This window comes from Carcharodon carcharias, chromosome 26 (genome assembly GCF_017639515.1).
Source record: "Carcharodon carcharias isolate sCarCar2 chromosome 26, sCarCar2.pri, whole genome shotgun sequence".
NCBI classification, from domain to species: Eukaryota; Metazoa; Chordata; class Chondrichthyes; order Lamniformes; family Lamnidae; genus Carcharodon; species Carcharodon carcharias.
Genome location: NC_054492.1, coordinates 37,305,382 through 37,327,626, shown reverse-complemented (window position 1 = coordinate 37,327,626; position 22,245 = coordinate 37,305,382). Strand labels below are relative to the sequence as shown.

At 41.7% G+C, this 22,245-nt stretch overlaps 2 protein-coding genes across 4 annotated transcripts in view; one reads left to right on the top strand and one right to left on the bottom strand.

Annotated features, from left to right (window-relative positions):
- myef2 (myelin expression factor 2) overlaps positions 1-5,919 on the bottom strand; it is a 35,447-nt gene extending 29,528 nt beyond the window's left edge. The window contains exons 1-2 of one of the 2 annotated variants that reach the window (XM_041174962.1): positions 5,798-5,919; positions 2,769-2,828 (exon numbers count right to left, since the gene is read on the bottom strand). In XM_041174962.1, the coding sequence (XP_041030896.1) occupies positions 2,769-2,828; positions 5,798-5,886 (149 nt within the window). In that variant the 5' untranslated portion in view covers positions 5,887-5,919. The remainder of the gene's footprint in view (positions 1-2,768; positions 2,829-5,797) is intronic. The other variant, XM_041174963.1, reaches the window with a different exon arrangement.
- A 233-nt stretch (positions 5,920-6,152) lies between these two features.
- clpxa (caseinolytic mitochondrial matrix peptidase chaperone subunit Xa) overlaps positions 6,153-22,245 on the top strand; it is a 38,679-nt gene continuing 22,586 nt past the window's right edge. The window contains exons 1-5 of one of the 2 annotated variants that reach the window (XM_041175051.1): positions 6,153-6,477; positions 11,405-11,562; positions 11,811-11,931; positions 15,295-15,449; positions 16,896-17,055. In XM_041175051.1, coding sequence (XP_041030985.1) covers positions 6,405-6,477; positions 11,405-11,562; positions 11,811-11,931; positions 15,295-15,449; positions 16,896-17,055 — 667 coding nt within the window. In that variant the 5' untranslated portion in view covers positions 6,153-6,404. The remainder of the gene's footprint in view (positions 6,478-11,404; positions 11,563-11,810; positions 11,932-15,294; positions 15,450-16,895; positions 17,056-22,245) is intronic. The other variant, XM_041175050.1, reaches the window with a different exon arrangement.

Below are 22,245 nucleotides of genomic sequence, written 5' to 3'. Positions count from 1 at the left end.
TGTCCTAATGCATGAATCATAAAATGCTAGTATGCAGGTACAGCAAGTAATTTGGAAAGCTGATAGAATGTTATTGTTTATTGTGAGGGGAATTGAATACAAAAGTAGGAAGGTTATGTTTCAGTTGTGCAGGGCACTGTACATCTGGAGTACTGTGTACAGTATTGGTCTCCTTATTTAAGGAAAGATGTAATATCAGGAATGGGCGGGTTGTCTTATAAGGTTGGACAGGTTAGTCTTGTATCCACTGGAGTTTGGAAGACTAAGAGGTGACCTGGTCGAAACATTTAAGATTCTGAGGGGTCTTGACAGAGTAGATGTGGAGAGGATGTTTCCTCTTATGGGAGAATCTGGAACTAGGGGTCACAGTTTAAAAATAAGGGGTCACTCGTTTAAGACAGAGATGAGGAGAAACTTTTTCTCTCAAGAGGGTCATGAGTCTTTGGAACTCTCTTCCTCAAAAGGCAGTGGGAGCAGGCTCTTTGAATATTTTTAAGGCAGAGCTAGATAGATTCTTGATAAACAAGGGGGTGAAAGGTTATCAGGGGTAGGCAGAAGGTTACAATTAGATCATCCATGATCTTATTGAATGGTGGAGCAGGCTTGAGGGGCCAAGTGGCCTACTCTTGCTCCCTGTTTGTATGTAATATCTCCTTTGGTGGCTCAGTCTCAAAATAGGTTTAATAATGCTTCTATGAAGTGTTTTGTGACATTGCACTATGTTAAAAGCACTGAATATATATAATATGGTTATTATTGATGTTAGCGTTAACACTGCATTAATCTATGGCAATGAATTATATCCTACCTTCCTAAAGCAAAGTCCAAATTGTCTTTACAAAGCAGTTTATTGATTGAAAAAGGCAGACAATTAAAAAGAGATGCTTTTATTTAGTTATCCAAAGCTGTACCATTATTTTAAACCATCAGCAATGATGCATGGTGTTGTCGACAGTGCTTCATTCAAGTGGCATTTCTTCACCAATAACCTGCTTAATGATGCTCAGTTTGGGTTTTGTCAGAAGCGTTCAGTTCCAGAGCTCGTTACAGCCTTGCTCCAAATATGGAAAGCTGAGCTGAATTCCACAGTTGAGGTGAGAGTGACTGCCCTTGACATCAAGGCAGCATTCCATTAAGTGCAGCATCAAGTAGCCTCATAAATTAAAATCAATGGGGATTGGGGGGTCAATTCTTCAGTGGCTGGAGTAACCCTACCACAAAGGAAGATGGTTGTAGTTGTCACAGGAGTTTCTTAAGGTAGTGTTCTATACCCAACTATCTTTAGCTGCTTCATCAATGACCCTTACTCCATCATAAGGTCAAATGTGGGATGTTCACTAATGATTGCATCATTCAGTTTCATTCACAACTCTTCAGATAACGAAGTCATCCATACCTGCATGTAACGAGATCTTGAAACCGTTCAGACTTGACCTGATAAATGGCAAGTAACAACTGCAGCAAACTTCATCTTGACATTCAACAGCATTACTATCCCTGAATCCTCCTCCGTCAACATTCTGGATGCCACCCTTAACTAGGGACTAAACTGATCAGCTACATAAAAGTCGTGCTTACTAAAGTGGGTCAGACATTGTGTATTCTGTGGCAACTGGCTCAACTGCTGGCTCTCCAGAGCCTCTCCACTATCTACAATGCACAATTAAAGAGTATGTGGAAGGCTCTACACTTGATTGGATGAGTGCAGCTGCAACAACACTCAAGAAACTCAAAACCATCCAGAACATCTGATCAGGAGCCCATCCACCACCTTAAAGATCACTCCCTTTCCCACCAGCACACAGTGATGGTGTACATTATCTATAGGCTGCACCGCAGTAACCCATCAAAGCTTCTTTAATAGCACCTCCCAAACCCATCACCTCTGCCACCTAGAAGGATAAGGTTATCAGGCATATGCGGACACCATCACCTCCAAGTTCCCTTCATGACACACACCATCTGACTTAGATATACATTGCTGTTCATTCATCATCAATGGGTCAAAATTCTGGAGCTCCTTGTGGAATCATCACATAGACAACAATTGTTCACCACCAGCTTCTCAAGGGTCTACTGTAGGACTTAAGACCATTCAGCCCTTCAATGGGCGTCATGGATGACAATAAATGCTGGACTTGTTAGTGAATCAATTAGTAAATTTAAGGAGATAATAGTTATTAAAAGAAAGAAAGACATGTATTAATACAGCACCCCTCACAATCTGAGGACTCTACAGGCAATTGAATACTTTTTGAAGATTTATCACTGTTGGAATATAGAAAATATGAGAGCCACTTTGTGCATAGCAAGCTCTGACAAACAGGTGATAATAACCACATGACCTCTTAATGGTGATGTGGGTTGAGGGATGAATATTGGCCAGGGCATCAGGCAGAACTCCCGTGCTCTTCTTCAAAATAGTGCCATGGGATCTTTTATGTTCATTTGAGCAGGCAAATGGATCTTCAGTATAATGGCACATCTGAAAGGCAGTGCCTCCAACAGAAAATCACTCGCTTAGTGTTGCATTGGTGTTAACCTGGATTATGCGCTCAATGGATACTAATTTAATTTAGTTGATAAATTAAATCAATATGCAGTTTATAACCATGATTAGAATCCTAAAATAATTTTGATTTTAAAATTACTCTGATACAATCTATATTCCCTTTAAAAGTTGTCCTTTTTTATGGTTCACACATTTGGTGTGTTTTTTTCCTAAAAAGCCAAAATGGTTTTCTGTATAATTTTGAAATCTTTCCTACCATTCATTCTTTGTTAGTTGTGTCCTCATCCAAGCGAAGTTGTTGTGGATGTTAACAGAACTGTTAAAAAAAGGACACTAATGAAGGGATGGGTCCTCTATGTTACGAGGCAAAGTTTCTTCTGATTAGTAGTCTCCAACCTGTTTCTTTGTAGCGCTTGGTTCACCCATTTTTCTTTTTTCCCTGATACTCTTACCAACTTTCCTCCTCAAACTCACAGGCACAAGTATGTCACTTTTACCACCACGACAGGTGAGTTCACCTAGCTCAGCATAGAGTGATAATCATACCAGGCACCTTCCTGTAACCTAACTCACACTATGTCCCTTTCACCCATTACTTCTGGGCACCCTGATCTCTATTGGTTGATTTGGTTAGGCACTCGCTTACCTCCATCTCCGATGGTCTTGACCCCAGCTGAACCTTCACTGTCTCCTGCCCCTGCCATTCCTCCTGGTATGGACTCCTTGGTTGTTTTCTCAAGTGCAAGGATGAAAACCTGAACATATTTAACACACAACTGGCTTAGTGATCCACCAGCAGATCTGGTTAGAGCATGTCAAACTCTTATGAGGCCTCATTCCTCTCTGCTAAAACTGACCATTGCTCATCCTAGAGTGCAAAGATAAACCCAGTCTTGTTTTCCTATGATCAACTGTCTTGCTAAATCCCCTCTGTCCAACTCACCTCTAACAAAAATTGAGTTAATTATAGATTCTGTCGCTGAGATAGCAGCCATCTGTTCCCCTGCCTCTAATGCTGTTCTTTCTCCTGGTTCATTTAGTAAAATCTCTTCCAATCCCTCTCTTACTCTAGCCACTCTTTGTGTCCTGTTTGACCCTGAGCTGAGCTTCCAAACCCCATCCATCACAAAGGCTGTCATTTTACCTTTATAACATCGCCTGAGCTCCACTTGAATCTCAGCCATCCTGTTACTGAAACCCTCTACAACGTGTTTAAATTGCTGTGACCTTCCCCCTCCTGTTCTCTGCAAACTCATCCAGCCCCCAGCTCCATAGTTACCTTGAGCTTTCTCCACCAGTGCAGTACAGGAGGAATGCACTTTCAGAGGTGCCATTTTTCGGTTGATATATTAAACTGAGTCTTCTCTGCCCTCTCAGATAGACTTAAGATATCGCATGGCACCATTTTGAAGAAGAGCAAGGAAGCAAGTCTGATGTCCAAGCCAATATTCAGCCCTCAAGCAACGTAACAAAATGGATTATCTGGTCATTATCACATTGCTCTTTGTGGGACCTTGCTGTGCAGTGGTGAGGTAAAGGTGGGTGTTGTCAACGTACAAGTGGAACCCAATGTGTTTTTAGATGTGGTCATAGAGGGGCAGCATGAGAAATACAAGTGGGCCAAGTAAAGATCCTGGGGGACACCAGAAGTAACCTTGGATAGCTGACACCATATTTCAAAGATAAACAGGGGGCCCAGGCATGGGATTTTGTCTTGTTTTGTTCCAGCTTGATATGTTAGCACTGGGCTAAACCCAACAATGCTAGAGCAACTACAAACAATTCCCCAGAGAGCCATTATGATCTGGAATGCACTGCCTGAAAAAGATGGTGGAAGCATACTCAATTATAAATTTTTAAAAATATAAGTGTATGAATATCTGAAGAAGAATAATTTGTCAGGCTACAGGGAATGGGAGGGAACTATTTGGCTGGTTCTTTCAAAGAGAAAGCACAGGCAGGATGGGCCGAATGGCCTCTATCTATGCTGCATGATCATATGAAGAGGACATGCCCAGTGACAAGCTTGGTTACTAACTTCAACCCAAAGGGTCTGACTCCAGCATCAATCGCCATTGGGACAGTGACAAAGATGTAGGGGGGCAGTCAGTGTCATTTAAAAGCAGAGGGAGATATGCTGATCCAAAAAAAATGTGGCAACAAGTCGAGATATAGCACATTGATAATTTTGGAATCAACTGAAGACTCGATGCACAGCTGATCACAGTTAAACCCTGTGAAGAGGAAAAGGGAAGAAAAAAAATCACTTTGTTCAGTTTCAACAGTGATCTGACACACAAAAAAAATCCCCTCTTGATCTCTGCGACCTCCTCCAGCCCCATGCAACCCATTCTGTTCCAGTGCCACACTGGAGAAGTGCTCAGAGTGACTGATTTTCGAGGACAACTTGAAGGGACACGGCAAAAACAGAATTACCTGGAAAAACTCAGCAGGTCTGGCAGCATCGGCGGAGAAGAAAAGAGTTGACGTTTCGAGTCCTCATGACCCTTCGGGAGAAGAAAAGAGTTGACGTTTCGAGTCCTCATGACCCTTCGGGAGAAGAAAAGAGTTGACGTTTCGAGTCCTCATGACCCTTCGGGAGAAGAAAAGAGTTGACGTTTCGAGTCCTCATGACCCTTCGGGAGAAGAAAAGAGTTGACGTTTCGAGTCCTCATGACCCTTCGGGAGAAGAAAAGAGTTGACGTTTCGAGTCCTCATGACCCTTCGGGAGAAGAAAAGAGTTGACGTTTCGAGTCCTCATGACCCTTCGGGAGAAGAAAAGAGTTGACGTTTCGAGTCCTCATGACCCTTCGGGAGAAGAAAAGAGTTGACGTTTCGAGTCCTCATGACCCTTCGGGTCATGAGGACTCGAAACGTCAACTCTTTTCTTCTCCGCCGATGCTGCCAGACCTGCTGAGTTTTTCCAGGTAATTCTGTTTTTGTTTTGGATTTCCAGCATCCGCAGTTTTTTTGTTTTTATTATTATTATTGAAGGGACACGGCCATCGGTGTGAACCTGTGGGTGAGGTGAGCAGGTGGATACCGCAAATACGGGAGAAAGGGCATCCCAGCGTCCACCAACCCAGGACCCGGAACAACTGGCGGGTGCTACATTGTCGGAGATGCCGTTTTTCAGATGAGACGTGAAACGAAGGCCCCGTCTGGCCCCCTCGGATGAACTTGGGGGGGGGGGGGGGGAGGGGGGAATGGAAAGAAAAAAAGATTCTCCGCCACCACCCTCAAAGAATCTTTTGGAGTGGTGGGATTTTTAAGACGAGAACATACCTAATTCGACGCATCTCTGCAAATAAAAAGAAGCCCAGGGCTGTGTGACAGCTGGGGCCGCCAGCGCGTTCGCCTATCGTGTCCACCATTTGCCCATCCAATATGGCGGGGCCGGCCCCACGTGACCGCCGCCCGCCGAGAGGCGCTCGGCGTCAACCGGAAGTCAGGTGCTGACCCCGGAAGTGATTTCTTCGGGCGGGGGGGGGGGGGGGGCGAGGGGGTCGTAACTGTGCGTCAGTAGCGGAGGGTCGGTGAGGGGCAGCGTTTTATCGCGCTCTCTCTGCCTCTGTGGAAGTTTATTATTATTATTATTGTTGTTATTGTTTTTGACAGGGGTGGGAGGAGGAGGAGGAGGAGGAGGGGGGGGGCGCGGCGGCGAAGCCTGTCCCGTTAGCGGATCCCGATCTCTCGGTTATAAATCTCGGACCCGCTTGCCTGGGACTGCGGCTGGAGCCCGAGCTTTTGTTTCTGGCCGGAGCCGATTGGGGCCTCTTCAGGAGGGAGAGGGAAGCCCCGACCGACGAGGCCTGAGCCTGAGGAGGAGGAGGAGGAGGAGGAGGAGGAGGAGGAAGAGGGCCTGCCCTGTTCAGGCCAGGCCAGGCCAGAAATGTCCTGCGTCGTGGTGATGTGTACCTGCTCGTCGGCTGCACGGCTCCTCCGCTCATCCATAACCGGGTTGGGTAAGAGCCGGGCTGGGGTGGAACTGAGCGGGGGCTTAAGAGAGAGAGGAAAAAAAAAATTAATAAGTAATCTTCAGTTAAAGCCCAGGCTAATCGGCTCACTTGCCCCGCAGGAACGCTCGTGATTACCTGCTGGCGGACGCTGTCGGTATCATTTGTGTGGCAGCCTTGGCTCGGTGAAAGCGCTGTCGCCACTGGGTCAGAAAGTTGTTGATTCAAGCCCGGGATCGAGATCGTGCGATCTTTGGTTGCAAGCACCGAGTCAGTGTTACACTGTCAGGGATGCTGCTTTTTTTGGCTGTAATGTTAAACCAGGCCCCTGTCGGCTTTGTCAGGTGGACATAAGTTCCACGCATTTGAGCCTCACCAACTCCTAAAACTGATGATCTGGCCACTTATTTCATTTTTGCCTGTGAGAGCTGCTTGTGTGCAAATTGGCTGCCGTGTTTGCTATATTACAACAGTGGCTACACTTTAAAGGTTCTTCGTTGGCTGTAAAGCGTTTTGGTTGTCATGAAAATATCCCATATAAATGTAAGTCTTTTATTCAACTCTTTGGACTCCTTCATACTGTTTTACTGAAGGCTGCTGTTTTGGAGAGAAAAAGGTGAACAATGCAATGACATAAGCGTTATTATGTCACACGTATGATGCAGTGATGACCAGGCACATGCTATCATGCTGGCAGAGTCTGCTCAAGATTTCCCAGTACTGTTCTGACAACTCTAAAAACACCTGCTCCTTTGTTGTCAACCTGTTTGACCGGCATCTGGTCCTGGAAGAATCTCAATTTCCTTCTGTTAAACAATGGGAAGGCCTTTGTGCTTGTCTACAGCCACAAACGTGATACACTTGCTTCTAATTCCACCTTCCCTTGGATGAAAGTGGCTGATTACACCTGTGGCATTTTATTCACAAAATCTACTACCTGTGGAATGTGCATAGACCACAGTGATCCTACATCAGCATATCAACCACATCTCCATGTATATGAATATGTATATTATGTGAATCTATTTCTAATAAAAACTATTTGTGGGTTAACATGAACACTGAAGATAATTAGCTTAAACACTCGTGGAGACTAGAACTAGGGTTACAGTTTTAAAAATCAGAGGTCTCCCTTTTAGACTGAGATGAAGAGAATTTTTTTTTCTCCTTGATGGTCGTTATTCTGTGGAATTCTGTTCGTCAGAAAGCAGTGGAGGCTGGATCATTGAATTCATTCAAGGTTGAGTCGGATACTTTTTTTATGGACAAGGAGTCAATGATTATGGGGGGGGCAGACATGGAAATGGAGTTGAGACCACAACCAGATCAGCCATGATAGTGAATTTTAAGATAACCCAGTTCCCTCTTGATTGTGGTACAGGCAGGTCTGCTTCAGGCAATGCATTCCAGATCTGAGGCTGCAAAATGCCTAATTGGAAGATGAGGTGCTATTCCTGCAGTTTGCATTGGGCTTCACTGCAACATTGCAGCAGGCCAAAGACATCAACCTGTTTGTCCTTTTGAAGTTCTACACTATCCTCCTCACAGTTTACAATACTTCCAAGTTTTGTATCGTTTGCAAATTTTGAAATTGTGCCCTGTACAGAGGTCTAGGTCATTAATATATATCAGGAAGAGCAGGGGTTCTAACACTGACCTCTTGTGAATTCCATTATAAACTTTCCATCAGTTCAAAAAACAGCTGTTAATCACTACCTTCTGTTTCCTGTCATTCAGCTAGTTTCATATGCCTGAGCTCTAACTATGCTCACAAGTCTGTTGCATGGCACGTTATCAAATGCCTTTTGGAAGTAAATAAATAATCCAGCATTTATTTCATTTTCAACGTTTATAACAACAAAATGAAAAGCCTTGACAGGTACAGTCTGAAAGCACTGATTGGTGGACAATACATGCCAGCCTTTGTCAACATTTATCAACTTGGTCATCTCAACACTGAAAATGGGGCATCATTTAGCTGTATGCTGTCAAATTCTTCAATTCCCTCTGCCACTTGTCTTGCAAATTGAGAGGGTGGTTTATCACCAAAGGTGATCACTTTTGATAATATCCATCTGCTAATTGAAAATGAGAAACGGAGAGGGGTGTCTGTGAGGGTAACATTCATCCAAACGAGAGATGGGCACCTTTATAGCAGACACCGTCAGAAAATTTTTCTTCATGGAGTAAACTTTCAGATAAACAACATTGGAACCATGTACAAAACAATTGGATGCTCCAACAGAAGTGGGAAGAGGGATTAGAATCTCTGGTTCGATGACACCATGAGCAGAATAGCCTTCTTCATCCATAATTACCTTGTGGTTTTTATGATTGCTGGTAATTAAGTGCCAGGTAAGACCATCTTGAAAAAGAAAGTTCTGCTACTACCCTTGAAACTTTTAATGATACCACTATCGGTGAATTACCTGCTGTCAACATCCTGCGGTCAACATTGACCAGGAGACGAACTGGAATATTTATAACAGTATTCTGGAAGGACAGAGGCTGAGTGCCATATTACTCACTTCCGGACCTTTCAAAGTCTCTAAGCTCAAAGCAAGAAGAGTATTCAAGTTGGCACAGGAATACTCACCTAATGCCAGGATAAGAGCAGCCACAACATCACATGAGAAGCTTGTTACTGTCCCATATGTGATAGTTGATGATTGTATCCATACCACTGGACTCACACCAGCACACTCTGCCAGCAGTATTTATATGTACCAGCTGCAGGAAACACTTCAGCAACTCACCAAGATTACTTCACCAATATTTCCCCTGCCATATGACCTCTAACACCAAGAACAAGAACAGCAATGTTGTGGGAACACTATCGCCTCCAAGTTATACAACATTCTGACTTGGACATATTATCATTCCTTCACTTGTTCCTTGTTCAACAAATATCCCAGGAGTTTGCCATCTGGTCTATTGTGGAATGCCATCACCCTCAGAACTGCAGTAGTTCAAGGAGAAGGCCTATCCTCAGCTCTGAGGGCAAGAGAATGGACATTCATTCATATGGCACCTTTCATGAGCTTGGGATGTCCCAAAGCAATTTGAAGCTAACAAAATACTTATGAAGTATAATCATCACTCTTGCACTGTAGAGAAACATAGGATGCAATATTTTTAACTCTTTCATGGGGTGTGGGTGTCACTGGCTAGGCCAACAGTTTTTTATTGCTCATCCCTAATTGCCCTTGAAAGTGGTGGTGAGCCACCTTGAACTGCTGCAGTCCATCCACAGTGCTGTTAAGAAGGGAGTTCCAGGATTTTGACCCAGTGACAGGAATTTTGAGCACAGCAAGCATCCACATTTCCTTCCAGGTTAGCATGAGATTAGCTAATGCCAGGAAAAAGAAGCCGAGCCCATTTTTTTTTTTTTTGTTTCTGCTTAATAGGTGGTGTACAGAAAGAACTTTTTTCTGCTGATTTGCATGTTAAAGAATACCTTGTTGAAAATGAGTAATGAGGTTGTAATCAGGTAGTGAAGACTGCTGGATACAATAAAAAGAGCTTGGATTGGTTCGTAAAGTGAGTTTGAAGACGAGTTCATAGTTTGAACAGGCCACGATATTTTTAAGCTTGGTCTGATTCTGAAGCTGTTGCCAGTAGTTCTGGCATCTCATTGCTGTGCTGTTTATAAGAACTCTTTGCCCTGAAGTAACTACTGCTGTGTAGTGCTGCATTATTAGGGACACCTTTGAGAGCACAAGCAGCCGGCCAAGGACCCATTTGCACATACAGCTCTTAAATAGACAAAGTAGAGCTCTATGCACATGTACTTCTCTTCAGGTAACACTTTCCTTTGGCACAAGTTCTCAAAAAATTCATATTAACTTTTTGTACCAAGTGATCATACTCAGGATAAGGCTACCTATGGGGGGAACGTGGGAGAGTGACACTAGGTGAATTGCTTTTTTGGAGAGCCAGCGCTGACACAATAGGCTGAATGGTGGCCTCCTGTACTGCAGCTATTCTGTAATGCTATTCATGGTAAAGTTACTACCAAGCTTCCTGTTGCTCAGAAATTGGCATTGCCCATGCATTTGATAACAGTGGGATGCAGAAGATCAAACTGCATTGACACTGAACGTAGAATATCATTTTTGCAGTAATTAATGTAATGTAATTTGAGGAATTGGCTGCCCAATTTTCCATTTTAAAAAGTCAGTGCCTAACAATGATCTATAGTGGAAAAGAATTGTGAATAAGAAACAATACTTACACCACTGAAATACAAAGTTTTGCAGAATCATTGTTAAGAGTGATTTTAAAAAAAATTCTTTCAAAGGTTCTGGACGTCACTGGCTATTTCCCTTCCCTCATTGCCCTTGAAGGGTGTGGTGAGTCACCTTCTTGAACTGCTGTAGTCCATGTGGTGTAGGTACACCCACAGTGCTGTTAGGGAGGGAGTTCCAAGATTTTGACCCAGCGACAGTGAAAGAACGGCAATATATTTCCAAGTCAGGATGGTGTGTGGCTTGTAGGGGATCTTGTGGATGGTGGTATTCCCATGCACTGCTGCCTAGGTGGTAGAGGTCGCAGATTTGGAAGGTGCTGTCAAAAGGGATGTGGTGAGTTGGTGCAGTGCACCCTGTGGATAGTACGCACTGCTGCCTATGTGTGCCAGTTTTGGAGGTATTGAATGTTTAAGGTGGTGGATGGGGTGCCAATGAAGCTGGCTAATTTATCCTAGATGATGTCAAACTTTTGAGTGTTGTTGGAGCAGCTGCCCTCATCCAAGCAAGTGGAGAGTATTCCATCGCACTCCTAGCTTGAGCCTTGTAGATGGCGAACAAGCTTTGGGGAGCCAGGAGATGAGTTACTTGCTGCAGAATTCCTAGCCCTTGACCTGCTGCTGTAGCCACAGTATTTATAAGGCCTGTCCAGTTCAGTTTCGGGTCAAAAATCTATGTTTCTATTTCAGGGTTTGCATCTGCACGATTCCATTTCCCACTCCTGGGACACTCGGCGAGTTTTGAAACACAGGGAGGAAGAAAAGTTACTTGTAGGACATTTTGTGAGACTGTTACTCTACTTGCATCGAAAGATGGGGGTACTAAAGATATTTCTGGAGATAATAAGGTAATCTTGACTTTCTTATGAAATTCCTTATTTCTGTTCTATAGATATATAACTGATATGGCTCTACTGAACAGAATATGTTCAAGAATTTTATGTCTCGGCTTTTCCTGTTTAGTTACTTTGTACCATCAAATTTATAAACTTATGAAACTTGTGCATCTGCAGTAAACTTGGACTGAACTCTCCAGATGGAGTGATACATGTTTAACATTGAGTTTGTAATTGCTGGCTTACTAAAATGTTTGCAGAAGTCTGTCAGTGAAGGGGGCAACAAGCAATCATCAGGATCAGGTGGTTCAGGAAAAGGTGGAAACCAGCTACGGTGCCCAAAGTGTGGTGACCCATGCACTCATGTGGAGACCTTTGTTTGTAAGTAATAAATAGACTAACTTGGTCTAACTGATCATCTTGTCTGCAGGACATTAACAAGGTTTATCACTGAAAGACAGCTTGGTGTTCATTCTAATTGGAAACTCTACATTACCTCTTCTGTTTATAGTATTTGTTATAGTAACATAAGTCTTTCCTCTTTTCCCCCCACCCATAGCGCTCTTAATCCCCTTTCCACTAAGCTATTGATTGTCCAACCTTCCTAACTGCCCTCCATGCTATCTAGCATTGTAATGATTTCCTCTTCTTGCACATTGTTCTGTTCCCTTGCAAGAATATGCCTCCACCATCAACCTTTCTGCCATTTGCAGTCTATATCTGTGTCTCCAACCTCCCTTTCTGCTCTAAAATCTACAACAACTCACTTCCTGCAATCTTGCCCATCTCTCCCACAATTCTTTGTTTGAATTTCTCTAATCAGGCCTTTGTCCCTCCCACAGCACAGAAAAAAATTTAAGGAAAGTCATGAAAGGCATTCACTGTTTCTGTGAATGGAGTATCCCCTCTTTCTCTTTAACTTCTGTGCAACATTTGACGCATTCAACCATGCCAACTTATTCCAGTGCACCTGCTGTCCAGCTCAGCTCAGTCATTCACTTTTAGTGAACCGAGCATAAGCAGAGCATCTGTAGCAATGGCTTGTCTTCCAACACGGACACCTCAGGAGCCTCGCAAAGTTCCATGCTTGGCTCACTCTTCTTGTGAATCTACATGCTGTCCACAACTTGTTTGTGAAATACTTGGATTTTACAGCACATCGTAGAAGTATGACAACATGCATTATTTATATACCATACCAATTATTGTGTTGAATACCAGTCATGCTTGGTGGTAAGATCAGACCCAATTAATAATGTATCCCATGTTTTGTGGATATGATTTTACATAATAGAATTAGAATAATCATTTACTAAGCGCAGATTGAATTAGAACCGAACGTTCAAAATGCTGTCATAGTAACATTTGAAAGCCATTGAATACAAAATTAATTGGACTTGACTATCAGTGGGTGGTTCCAACACTATTGTGTTTAATAAAAATGGTAACATTAACAGTGCGAGGTTAGGTTTATTATTTTTAAATGATTGGTCTGGTCACAGCATGGCCCCTTCAAGGCGTAGCTAGTTCCAAACGGAATGAATTTGCAATAAAGGAGAAGTCTTATAGGTCAGTAGCTAGTTTCATTAACAACTGGATTATGCATTCTGTGCAAAGTAACAAGGTTACACTACTTTTTTGTTGTATTAATTAATGACAGCAAGGTTGGCAGTATAATTTCTTTCCCTAGTCTAATTTGTAATTGTAAAGGTCATTGATAATCTGCTTTCTTATGGTGCTGTATGTTTTCTTGATTCATTTTATAAAGCTATGAGATGTGTATGAAATTTATCTGAGATAACGATAGTCACAAAAGCTTTTGTATAAAAAAAAATTGGTGTTACGAAGTTTTCACAAAAGCTTTTGTATAAAAAAAAATTGGTGTTACGAAGTTTTTTTGCTTGCTGATATAGCACATTAAAGGTGCAAGAATCCTGGTTTTATAGTCGTTTGCCACCCTCACCACCAATGATTGCCGCTGCTGTGGGAAGGTGCAAAGTGGATCTTGTCGTCCCGATCCATCGGAGGGTGATGAAATCTGATAGAAATTTACACACATTCCACCAGTGAGTTGTCAGCCCAAAGCTTTATTAGCAGATGTCTAGGAGTCTTTCCTTAGGAGAAAATGGTGCAGGGTGAAGGGATTTTTAAGCTATTGAAACATCAGTCTAGGTCTTTTAGGAATTAAAGCTGAAATACCTTTTACAGGAAAAAAATTGGCTGTATTCTATGAAAATCAGTTATGGATATAGTGGAGATGCTAATTATAGAGAATTGACCAGTAGGTTAGGAGCTCTGTCTGAAGAGGTGGGAGTTTGCTTAATGTTTGGAGGATGCCTTCTTCCTGTATTTGCAGTTATAGATATGCAAGTTGGAAGTAACTTTTCCCACTCATCTGATAATGCTGCTGTGTAGCCAATTTTAATTCTGAGAGTCCAGTTGTGATTTTTGTTTCTCTTCTGTTAGATTGAGAAGTAAATTTGCCAAATTAAGAATGACAGACATTTATTCTATTTGGGAACACAGAGACTAGTAACTTCTTGGTGAAACAGGAGCTAAAACATTGAAGTTGGTTAAGAATCTGGATGGATGTTGCACTGCTAACTAATAGAAGACAGAGATAAGTGGGGCATATTTGGGATGGCAACCTGTAACTCGTGGAGTGCCACAGGGATCAGTGCTGGGGCTACAATTATTGATAATATATATTAATGACTTAGATGAGGGAAGTGAATGTGCTATCGCCAAGTTTGCGGATGACACAAAAATAGGTGGGAAGACAAGTAGTGAGGATGACACGAGGAGCCTATGGAGGATATAAACAGGTTAAGTGGGCAAAAACTTGGCAGATGGAATATAATGTTGGAAAATGTGAGGTCATGCACTTTGGCAGGAAGAATAGGGGAGCAGAATATTATTTAAATGGAGGAAGGCTGCAGCACAGAGAGATTTGAGAGCCCTTGTGCATGAATCTCATAAAGCTAACATACAAGTTCAACAAGCAATAGGGAAGGCAAATGGAATGCTGGCCTTTTATTTCAGAGGGAATGGAGTATAAAAATAGGGAAGTTTTGCTAAGATTATACAAGGCACTAGTTAGACCACACCTAGAATACTGTGAACAATTTTGGTCCCCCTACCGGCATTGGAGGTAGTCCAGAGAAGGTTCACTAGGTTGATCCTGAGTATGGAGGGATTTTCTTAAGGCGAGGTTGAGTCGGTTGGGCCTGTACTCATTGGAATTTATAAGAATGAGAGGCGACCTTATCAAAACATGTAAGGTTCTTAGGGGGCTTGACAGGGTAGATGCTGAGAGGTTGTTTCCCCTTGTGGGTGAGTCTAGGACCAGGGGGCCTAATCTTAGAGTAAGGGGTTGCCCATTTAAAACAGAGATGAGGAGGAATTTCTTCTCTGAGGATAGTCAATCTGTGGAATTCTTTACCACAGAGGGCTGTAGAGGCTGGGTCGTTAAGCATATTCAAGGCTGAGATAGATTTTTTAATCAGTAAGGGAATCAACGGTTAATGGGAAAAGGCAGAAAAGCGGAGTTGAGGATTATCAGATCGGCCATGATCTCATTGAATGGCAGAGCAGACTCGATGGGCCGAATGGACAACTTCTGCTCCTACGTCTTATGGTCTCATTTCAGAATATTCAACAAATTTTTAACGTGACACAACTTGAAGCTCATTGACAAAGCTGTTGTTATGAAAGCATGTTTTAGGAAGTCTTCTCATCTTGCAGCTTCAACACGCTTTGTGAAATGTGAAAAATGCCACCATTTTTTTGTGGTACTGTCTGAAGCTGACTCCAAGAAGAGTTTAAACAAAGAGCCAGAATCAGCAGCAGAAGCTGTGAAATTAGCTTTCCAACAGAAACCACCACCACCTCCAAAAAAGGTAAAATCTATCCATGTGCCATAATATATAAATTGTATAAAGTACAATTATTCTGTAGTAACCTTCCCCAAGGTAAGCCAAACTGAAATGATACTAATACTCAGACATAACTTGAGTGACAATGTTACAGCTGTTCATTTAGATTGAAGAGATGTTGGTCTTTCCTCATTGCAGCGCTCCTGGAGTACTGTTCAGAAGTGTCAACATAGATTGTGAGCTGTAGTGGGACATAAGGCATGTTTTTCTGACTTGGAGAACTAAAGCTAACTGAAGGTTGACCTGAGTCATGCAGTTCTCTTAACAGTAAATATAGACATTTAAACCAGTTGGCCTCTTGACTTCTGTTGCCAAGGGGATCCACTAGTGAGTAAGTAAACATTTGCACATTTATTAAATGTCTTGCATCAAAGTCACCCACTTTTACAGCTGGCAAACAATTTTATTTTTAATAAGTGAGAGAATACTGATACATCTGTTCTTTGATCTCATTATTTTATAATTAACTGGATTTGCCTATTTACAGAGTTGGCCTTAAATGCAAAGGCCAACTTAGCAACTAAATGTTGCAACCACAATCCAGACCTAAGACTTCTCAAGAGCAACAGAATGCAGGTCCAATTGGATGATAACACTCTCTCTCTCTCTCGAGAAAAGTACTGGAGAGTGCAGAGATCTCCATCAACAAAGTGTTTTCAGGAGAGGAATAGAAAAATTGAGAAAATTGCTAACAAAAGGTTGCTAAAATGGTCCACTTTTTGCTTGGCAATTTAAACAAAACAAAAGAGAAAGCAGCTTCATGGAGACTTGCCATGTAGTGTTCCTGGATGGAAACTACATATCTGGTCCACCTCCAACTGACTCATTTATCTGGAGAAGGTACTGTTTCCATCAGAAATATTTTGTTGGCCACATGGCCTTTATATTGCAGCCTCAACCACACTAACCACATTACATTGACCTTGGCCAAGACCATCATAATTATTCTCATGAGTATTCCCTAAGCAAGAACAGACTGGAACTGCTCCCCAGCTTCTGCCATTATTTCATGACGCAGGTTAAGTCTGGAAATGAGGCTCTTATTTATATAATCACGATGGAAAGTGATGGTACTAGTTATATTCTTCGAGATGACTTATTAGAAAAACCACTGGATTAAATGTCACTCCTTTGGTATATTTGTACCAATATACTTGATGTTATCTTTGTTACACCATAATATTCAACTTGTGCATGTATATGCCATGGATTATTACCAATTCATTAATCGGCGTATTTTTGAACTAGATTATGTGACTTCTTATTACATCCATCCTTGTGTGACTCACTAGTCGTGTTTTTTTTTCAATTGCATATTATTGCCTTGTATTGCTTGCATCTCATTATATGCTAATGCTCAAAAGTCTCATTGAACTATTCTTGACGTAGCCTGATTTTAATTTGTTTCAGATATACAGTTATCTCGACAAATATGTAGTTGGTCAGTCCTATGCCAAGAAGGTGCTTTCAGTTGCTGTGTACAACCACTATAAACGCATTTACAACAATATTCCAACTAGTCTGAGACAGCAAACAGAAGTAGAAAAACAGGCCTCTCTGACACCTCGGGGTTAGTATTTTACTATCCTTATGAACACATTGTTAATTTTAAGACTTGATAGTTCAGATTGTTGAGTTGGACTTGAGTGAAAGTGCTGTTGCCTGTAGTTCATTAAGATTTTGCAAAGTTTTTGGAAAGGGCTGGTGAAGAATAACCAATCCTGTATGCATGTTTGTTAATTTCCTTTGTATAAAGCTGATGATTTATTAGTAAGTCTATTTTTTCCATTCCGTACACATGGCATCAATGTACTGCAGCAATATATGTACTGTTTCACAGACCAATAACTCAACATCGGCTGCAAGCAAGATGCTTGCTCAGAGAGGGTGAAAATCATGGACTAGTAGATTAAACGCAACTAATAGTTTTGAGAAATGGGTTATCTGTCCATACTGATAACATATGCTATGCAGCAGAATATGATCCTAAGTAGAAAAATAATCTTGAAATCACTTGTTTGTGTATATATGAGTGACCCTCCAGATCAATTGTGCAGACTTCAGTGAATCTGCATGTGGCATTGAAAGTGTTGAATCATCTTCATAAACATCCAACAAATAAAAAGTGAAATAAATTGACTGAATTGCAAATCTGGTGTGAATAAACACTTGTTTTTGTATCTCAGTTAGATTGATATATTTATTCCATATATATTGGATTAGGCACATTGTCAAACCAGCAACATCTTGGGCACCGTGTCTTAGCAAGATCTCTTGCTAACTAAGCTTCACAGTAGCCATATCATCTTTCTTTAGTATGTTATAAAAGCACAACAAATGCACGTCAACTGATAGTTCTTTTCTGTTCTTGAGAGCAGTGTCCAATTGTAAACTAGACCTGTCATTCTAGACAATTCCTACTTAAATTTGTTAATGCAACTTCGGCTGAAGATGTTTATTTGTAGCATTGCTAAACTGTTTATGAAGCATGGGTCATGTTATGAGCTAATTGTTGCGTCAGCAACCTCCAACTAATGTAAAATCCTTGTCTACTTGACCCATGACTACTTCATGGGTAAGATCAAGAGATCTATCCATAAGATGGCCAGTCATCACCATTGTCGTGCTCTAGTAAACAACATTTGCAGCACAATCTAATTTAAACTTCAGTTCCTAGAATAAATGATGGCAAATAGGCCACTATGTTTTGTCTGTTACCACTGCTGAGCCATTTTATTGGTGCTTGCAAAGGATAAACAAGGAAAAGGTTAGAATATTCACTCTGGTTACTGCCATGTTTAAAATACAAACAGACATACAGTAATTAAATTTGAAAAAGTATTCCACACTGACAAAGTTTGATCCACTCTAAAGTGTGCCTATCTCCTAGAACTAATTTTTCTAGCCCTGGATCTTGTTGTACCAGTGTAAAAAAAAAACAAAGGAAGCCATGTATTTGGCTCAGCCACATCTACAGAAAGCAAAATTCTAGCAGGAGCACTGTTCTTGCAGTTTTATTTTAATTGAACAATGGAACTATCCTCTGATATATGTTAAACTTCAAAGAATGAGGAACACAATACCAAATGTAGATAATCTAGCATTGAGTTACCCAGATTTCAAGGAATTTTAAGTGGTGCCAATTTTTTGTTTGTATCTTATGCATATGTTTGCTTCTCTTAGGCAAGAATATATGTGTGCAATCTTTCGCTAAAAGGATGTCAATGAACCATCAAGGTTAAAACCAAGTTAATTTTGTTTGTGTAATCTGGGTTATGCAGACATATTAGCCAAAAACAATGATGTTTCGTTATATGCATTACTCAGCAAAGTAATTCTGTATCATGCAAAGTGAGCAGGGCATGGGCACAGTAAAACCCAAGCATGACTTGTTTGGTGGGAAGGGGAAGAGAGGAAATGGTTATCAAAGATGGTTTCTGCACATACTGTGGGAGATGGGAGAAGGCATTAAAGAAGAACTTTTGATATTCTTGTGAATTTTAAAACTTTTTAAGCAGCGTTTACTTGATCAGAGCATCTTACATTGTTGCAGTGAAATAGGTTAATGTGTAAATAAAACAATTTTGAAAGGTAATCTCATGTTTAAATTTTCTTTATTAGCTGTTGAAAGTTGGCAACAGGATTTTAAGTGGTTCCATTAGCTTTTGAACCACAATGAGATTCAAGGAGCCAGTAATGCAATTCTTTGAAAACCTGAATATTTACTGCCTGAAGACTTAACATGTGAAAAAAAAGTTAGATGGATTAACATACCCTCAGGTTCCTGCATCTGTCTGAACAAAGCTAAGTTAAAGGCGTATGACATAGTACTGTTAGATTTGATCTTTGCACATGATTCTGCTGTGTTTGGGATCTCCAATTTTGATACCTAATCATGGTTATTGACCTGCTCTACCGCAAAGAACTAAGGATTGATCAGAGTTCTCAACTCTCATGTTGTAAGGTGGTGTGCGGACAATTTATGATTCTTTAAGGTGGCAGTGAAAACAAGTTCTTAAAAGTAAGTGTTTGCATTTGGTTTAATTATTACACCCATAGCCCTAACAAAATGGTGGATTAACTGCATTCAGACAGTAGAAACTCCTGTACCACTGGAGAGTAGTGATTTGTTTTAGCATTTGAAAATGCCAGTGGCGCGGGGGGGGTGGAAGTCTAGTGAGTATCAAAAGCCAGCAAGTCATAGGTGCCTTTTGGGCTGTCAGCTGGACAGAAGGATGTGGAATGCAGTCATATTTTTGGTCTTGGGATTGAGGCACTCTTTGCTGGAGGAATCTGACCAAGGCTACAGTTAAACATTCAGCACAGTAGTGGTCATGCCAGCGGGAGAAAGAAACGAGGAGGGACTGGCACAATGGAGCATAGTGCCACTTATTTTAGAGAGACAAATTTTGGCAGCTGGGTGAAGGAAAAGTTAAGAATGATGCACTTATGGAAAATTTAAAACTTAAGAATTTAAACGTAAGCTTAATTCCTTAGCCTGATGGAGATAGCATGATGAAACTTGTCTGTAAAAGCAAAGTGTGTATTGTATGTGCAAATAGAAGAATCTCTTCCTTGGTCCTTCAGGTCATGAGAGACCCTGTCCTGTTTAAGATTTTCTGATATGGAGAGAAAAAGACTTATGAATGTCCACTGGCCCCTTTTGCAAGATCTCGCTCTTCAGAATTTCCTGCACTGTGCTTTGCTTTAGTTAACATTCCATCTATGGACAGTACAAGATTTTTTTTCACTATTTCCATTACAGTGAGAACTTAGGTCCTGCCACGGCACATTAGATACTCTCAGTGGATACAAACTCCCCAGTTTAGAAATAATGGGCGGGTGAGCTACCGAAAGCAATTGCTAACTGGTGGATTCCAGTGATAAAATATTTGTTATGCGGACTGTCTTTATATTTGGAAAATTGGAAATAATGTATTAGAAATCTAATCTGGTTTTTTCAGTAAATTTTGAAAATTATTCTGCTACATATAAGTTGCTCTAATGGTAAAGAGCTTGAACTTAGGCAACCTGTTTTATTAGCTTTGAACTAGGCAAAGCTACCGCTCCTGAGAGAAGTAATCACAAATAATCTCCATTTATTCCATTTAAAATTATTCATATGATGATCATTTCTGCTCCCAGGGCAGCGCATTGTTCACTGGTCAAAGTGGTCCCATTCACCAAAAGAGGACTGACCAAACCTTAACTCATTCCTCAGCCGAGAAGGGGAAAAAAATCAATTAGAAGCTCACCGATATAACCAAGAGCATTATTGCACAGAAACAGCAATTGCCCCATCATGTATGCACCCTCCTCCAATGCCTCTCCACTATCGTCCAGCTGTGTGGGATTGCTTTCACCTGGTCCCATTCTTATCTCTAATTGTGCTCACAAAATCACTTGCAATAGCTTCTTTACCTGCTCCCGCACCATTATCTCTGCTTTCCCCCAATGATATATCCTTGTACCCATCCTATTTCTCAGTGACATCATCTGAAGGCACAGCATTAGCTTTCACCCAACACTACCTCGACACAATGTCTCTTGACTACTTCCTCCTCCTCCTTCAGCTACATTCCCTAAGAGAGCATTGGTGACCATGGACTTCCATTGCATTACCATAAGACTTTTTTATTCATTCATGGGATGTGGGCTTCGCTGGCTGGGCCAGCATTTATTGCCCATCCTTAGTTGCCCTTGAAAAGGTGGTGGTGAGCTCCCGTCTTGAACCGCTGCAGTCCGCGTGGTGTGGGTACATCCACAGTGTTAGGAAGAGAGTTCCAGGATTTTGACCTGGTGACGGTGATGGACCGGCGATATATTTCCAAGTCAGGATGGTGAGTGACTTGGAGGGAAACTCCTAGGTGGTGGTTTTCCCATCTATCTGTGGCCCTTGTCCTTCTAGATGGTAGTGGTCGTGGGTTTGGAAGGTGCTGTCGAAGGAGCCTTGGTGATGTCCTGCAGTGCATCTTGCAGATGGTGTACACTGTTGCTACTGTGTGTCGGTGGTGGAGGGAGTGAATATTTGTGGAAGGGGTGCCAATCAAGCGGGCTGCTTTATCCTGGATGGTGTCAAGCTTCTTGTGTTGTGGGAGCTGCACTCATCCAGTCAAGTAGGAGCAGATGTAGGTCATTCAGCCCATCAAGTCTGCTCTGCCATTCATTGAGGCCATCGTTGATCTGATAATCCTTAACTCCATTTTTCTGCCTTTTCACCCATAACCCTTGATTCCCTTACTGATTAAAAAATCTGTCTATCTCAGCTTTGAATATACTTAACAACTCAGTCTCGACAGCCCTCTGCGATAGAGAAGTCCTCAGATTCACTACCTTCTGAGAGGTGAAATACCTCCTCATCTCTGTCTTAAGTGGGCAAATCCTTACTCTGAGATTATACCCTCTGGTCCTGGACTCTCCCACAAGGGGAAACAGCTCTCAGCATCTACCCTGTCAAGCCCCGTAAGAATCGTATATGTTTCAATAAGGTCACCTCTCATTCTTCTAAACTCCAAGGAGTACAGGCCCAACCTACTCAAACCTCTTATCAAAAGAAAATCCCTCCATACCTGGGATCAACCTGGCAAACCTTCCCTGGACTGCCTTCAGTATCAGCATTGGTCCACGATTATGCTTGGCAAAGTACTACAGTTGTTTACTGTTCCCTTTCTGCAGTATGGCTGACCAGGAAGTTCTTACACTCTTTACCATTTGCCATCAGGTGTCTAGGAAGGATTTACAGGCTGATAATCAACCTGTT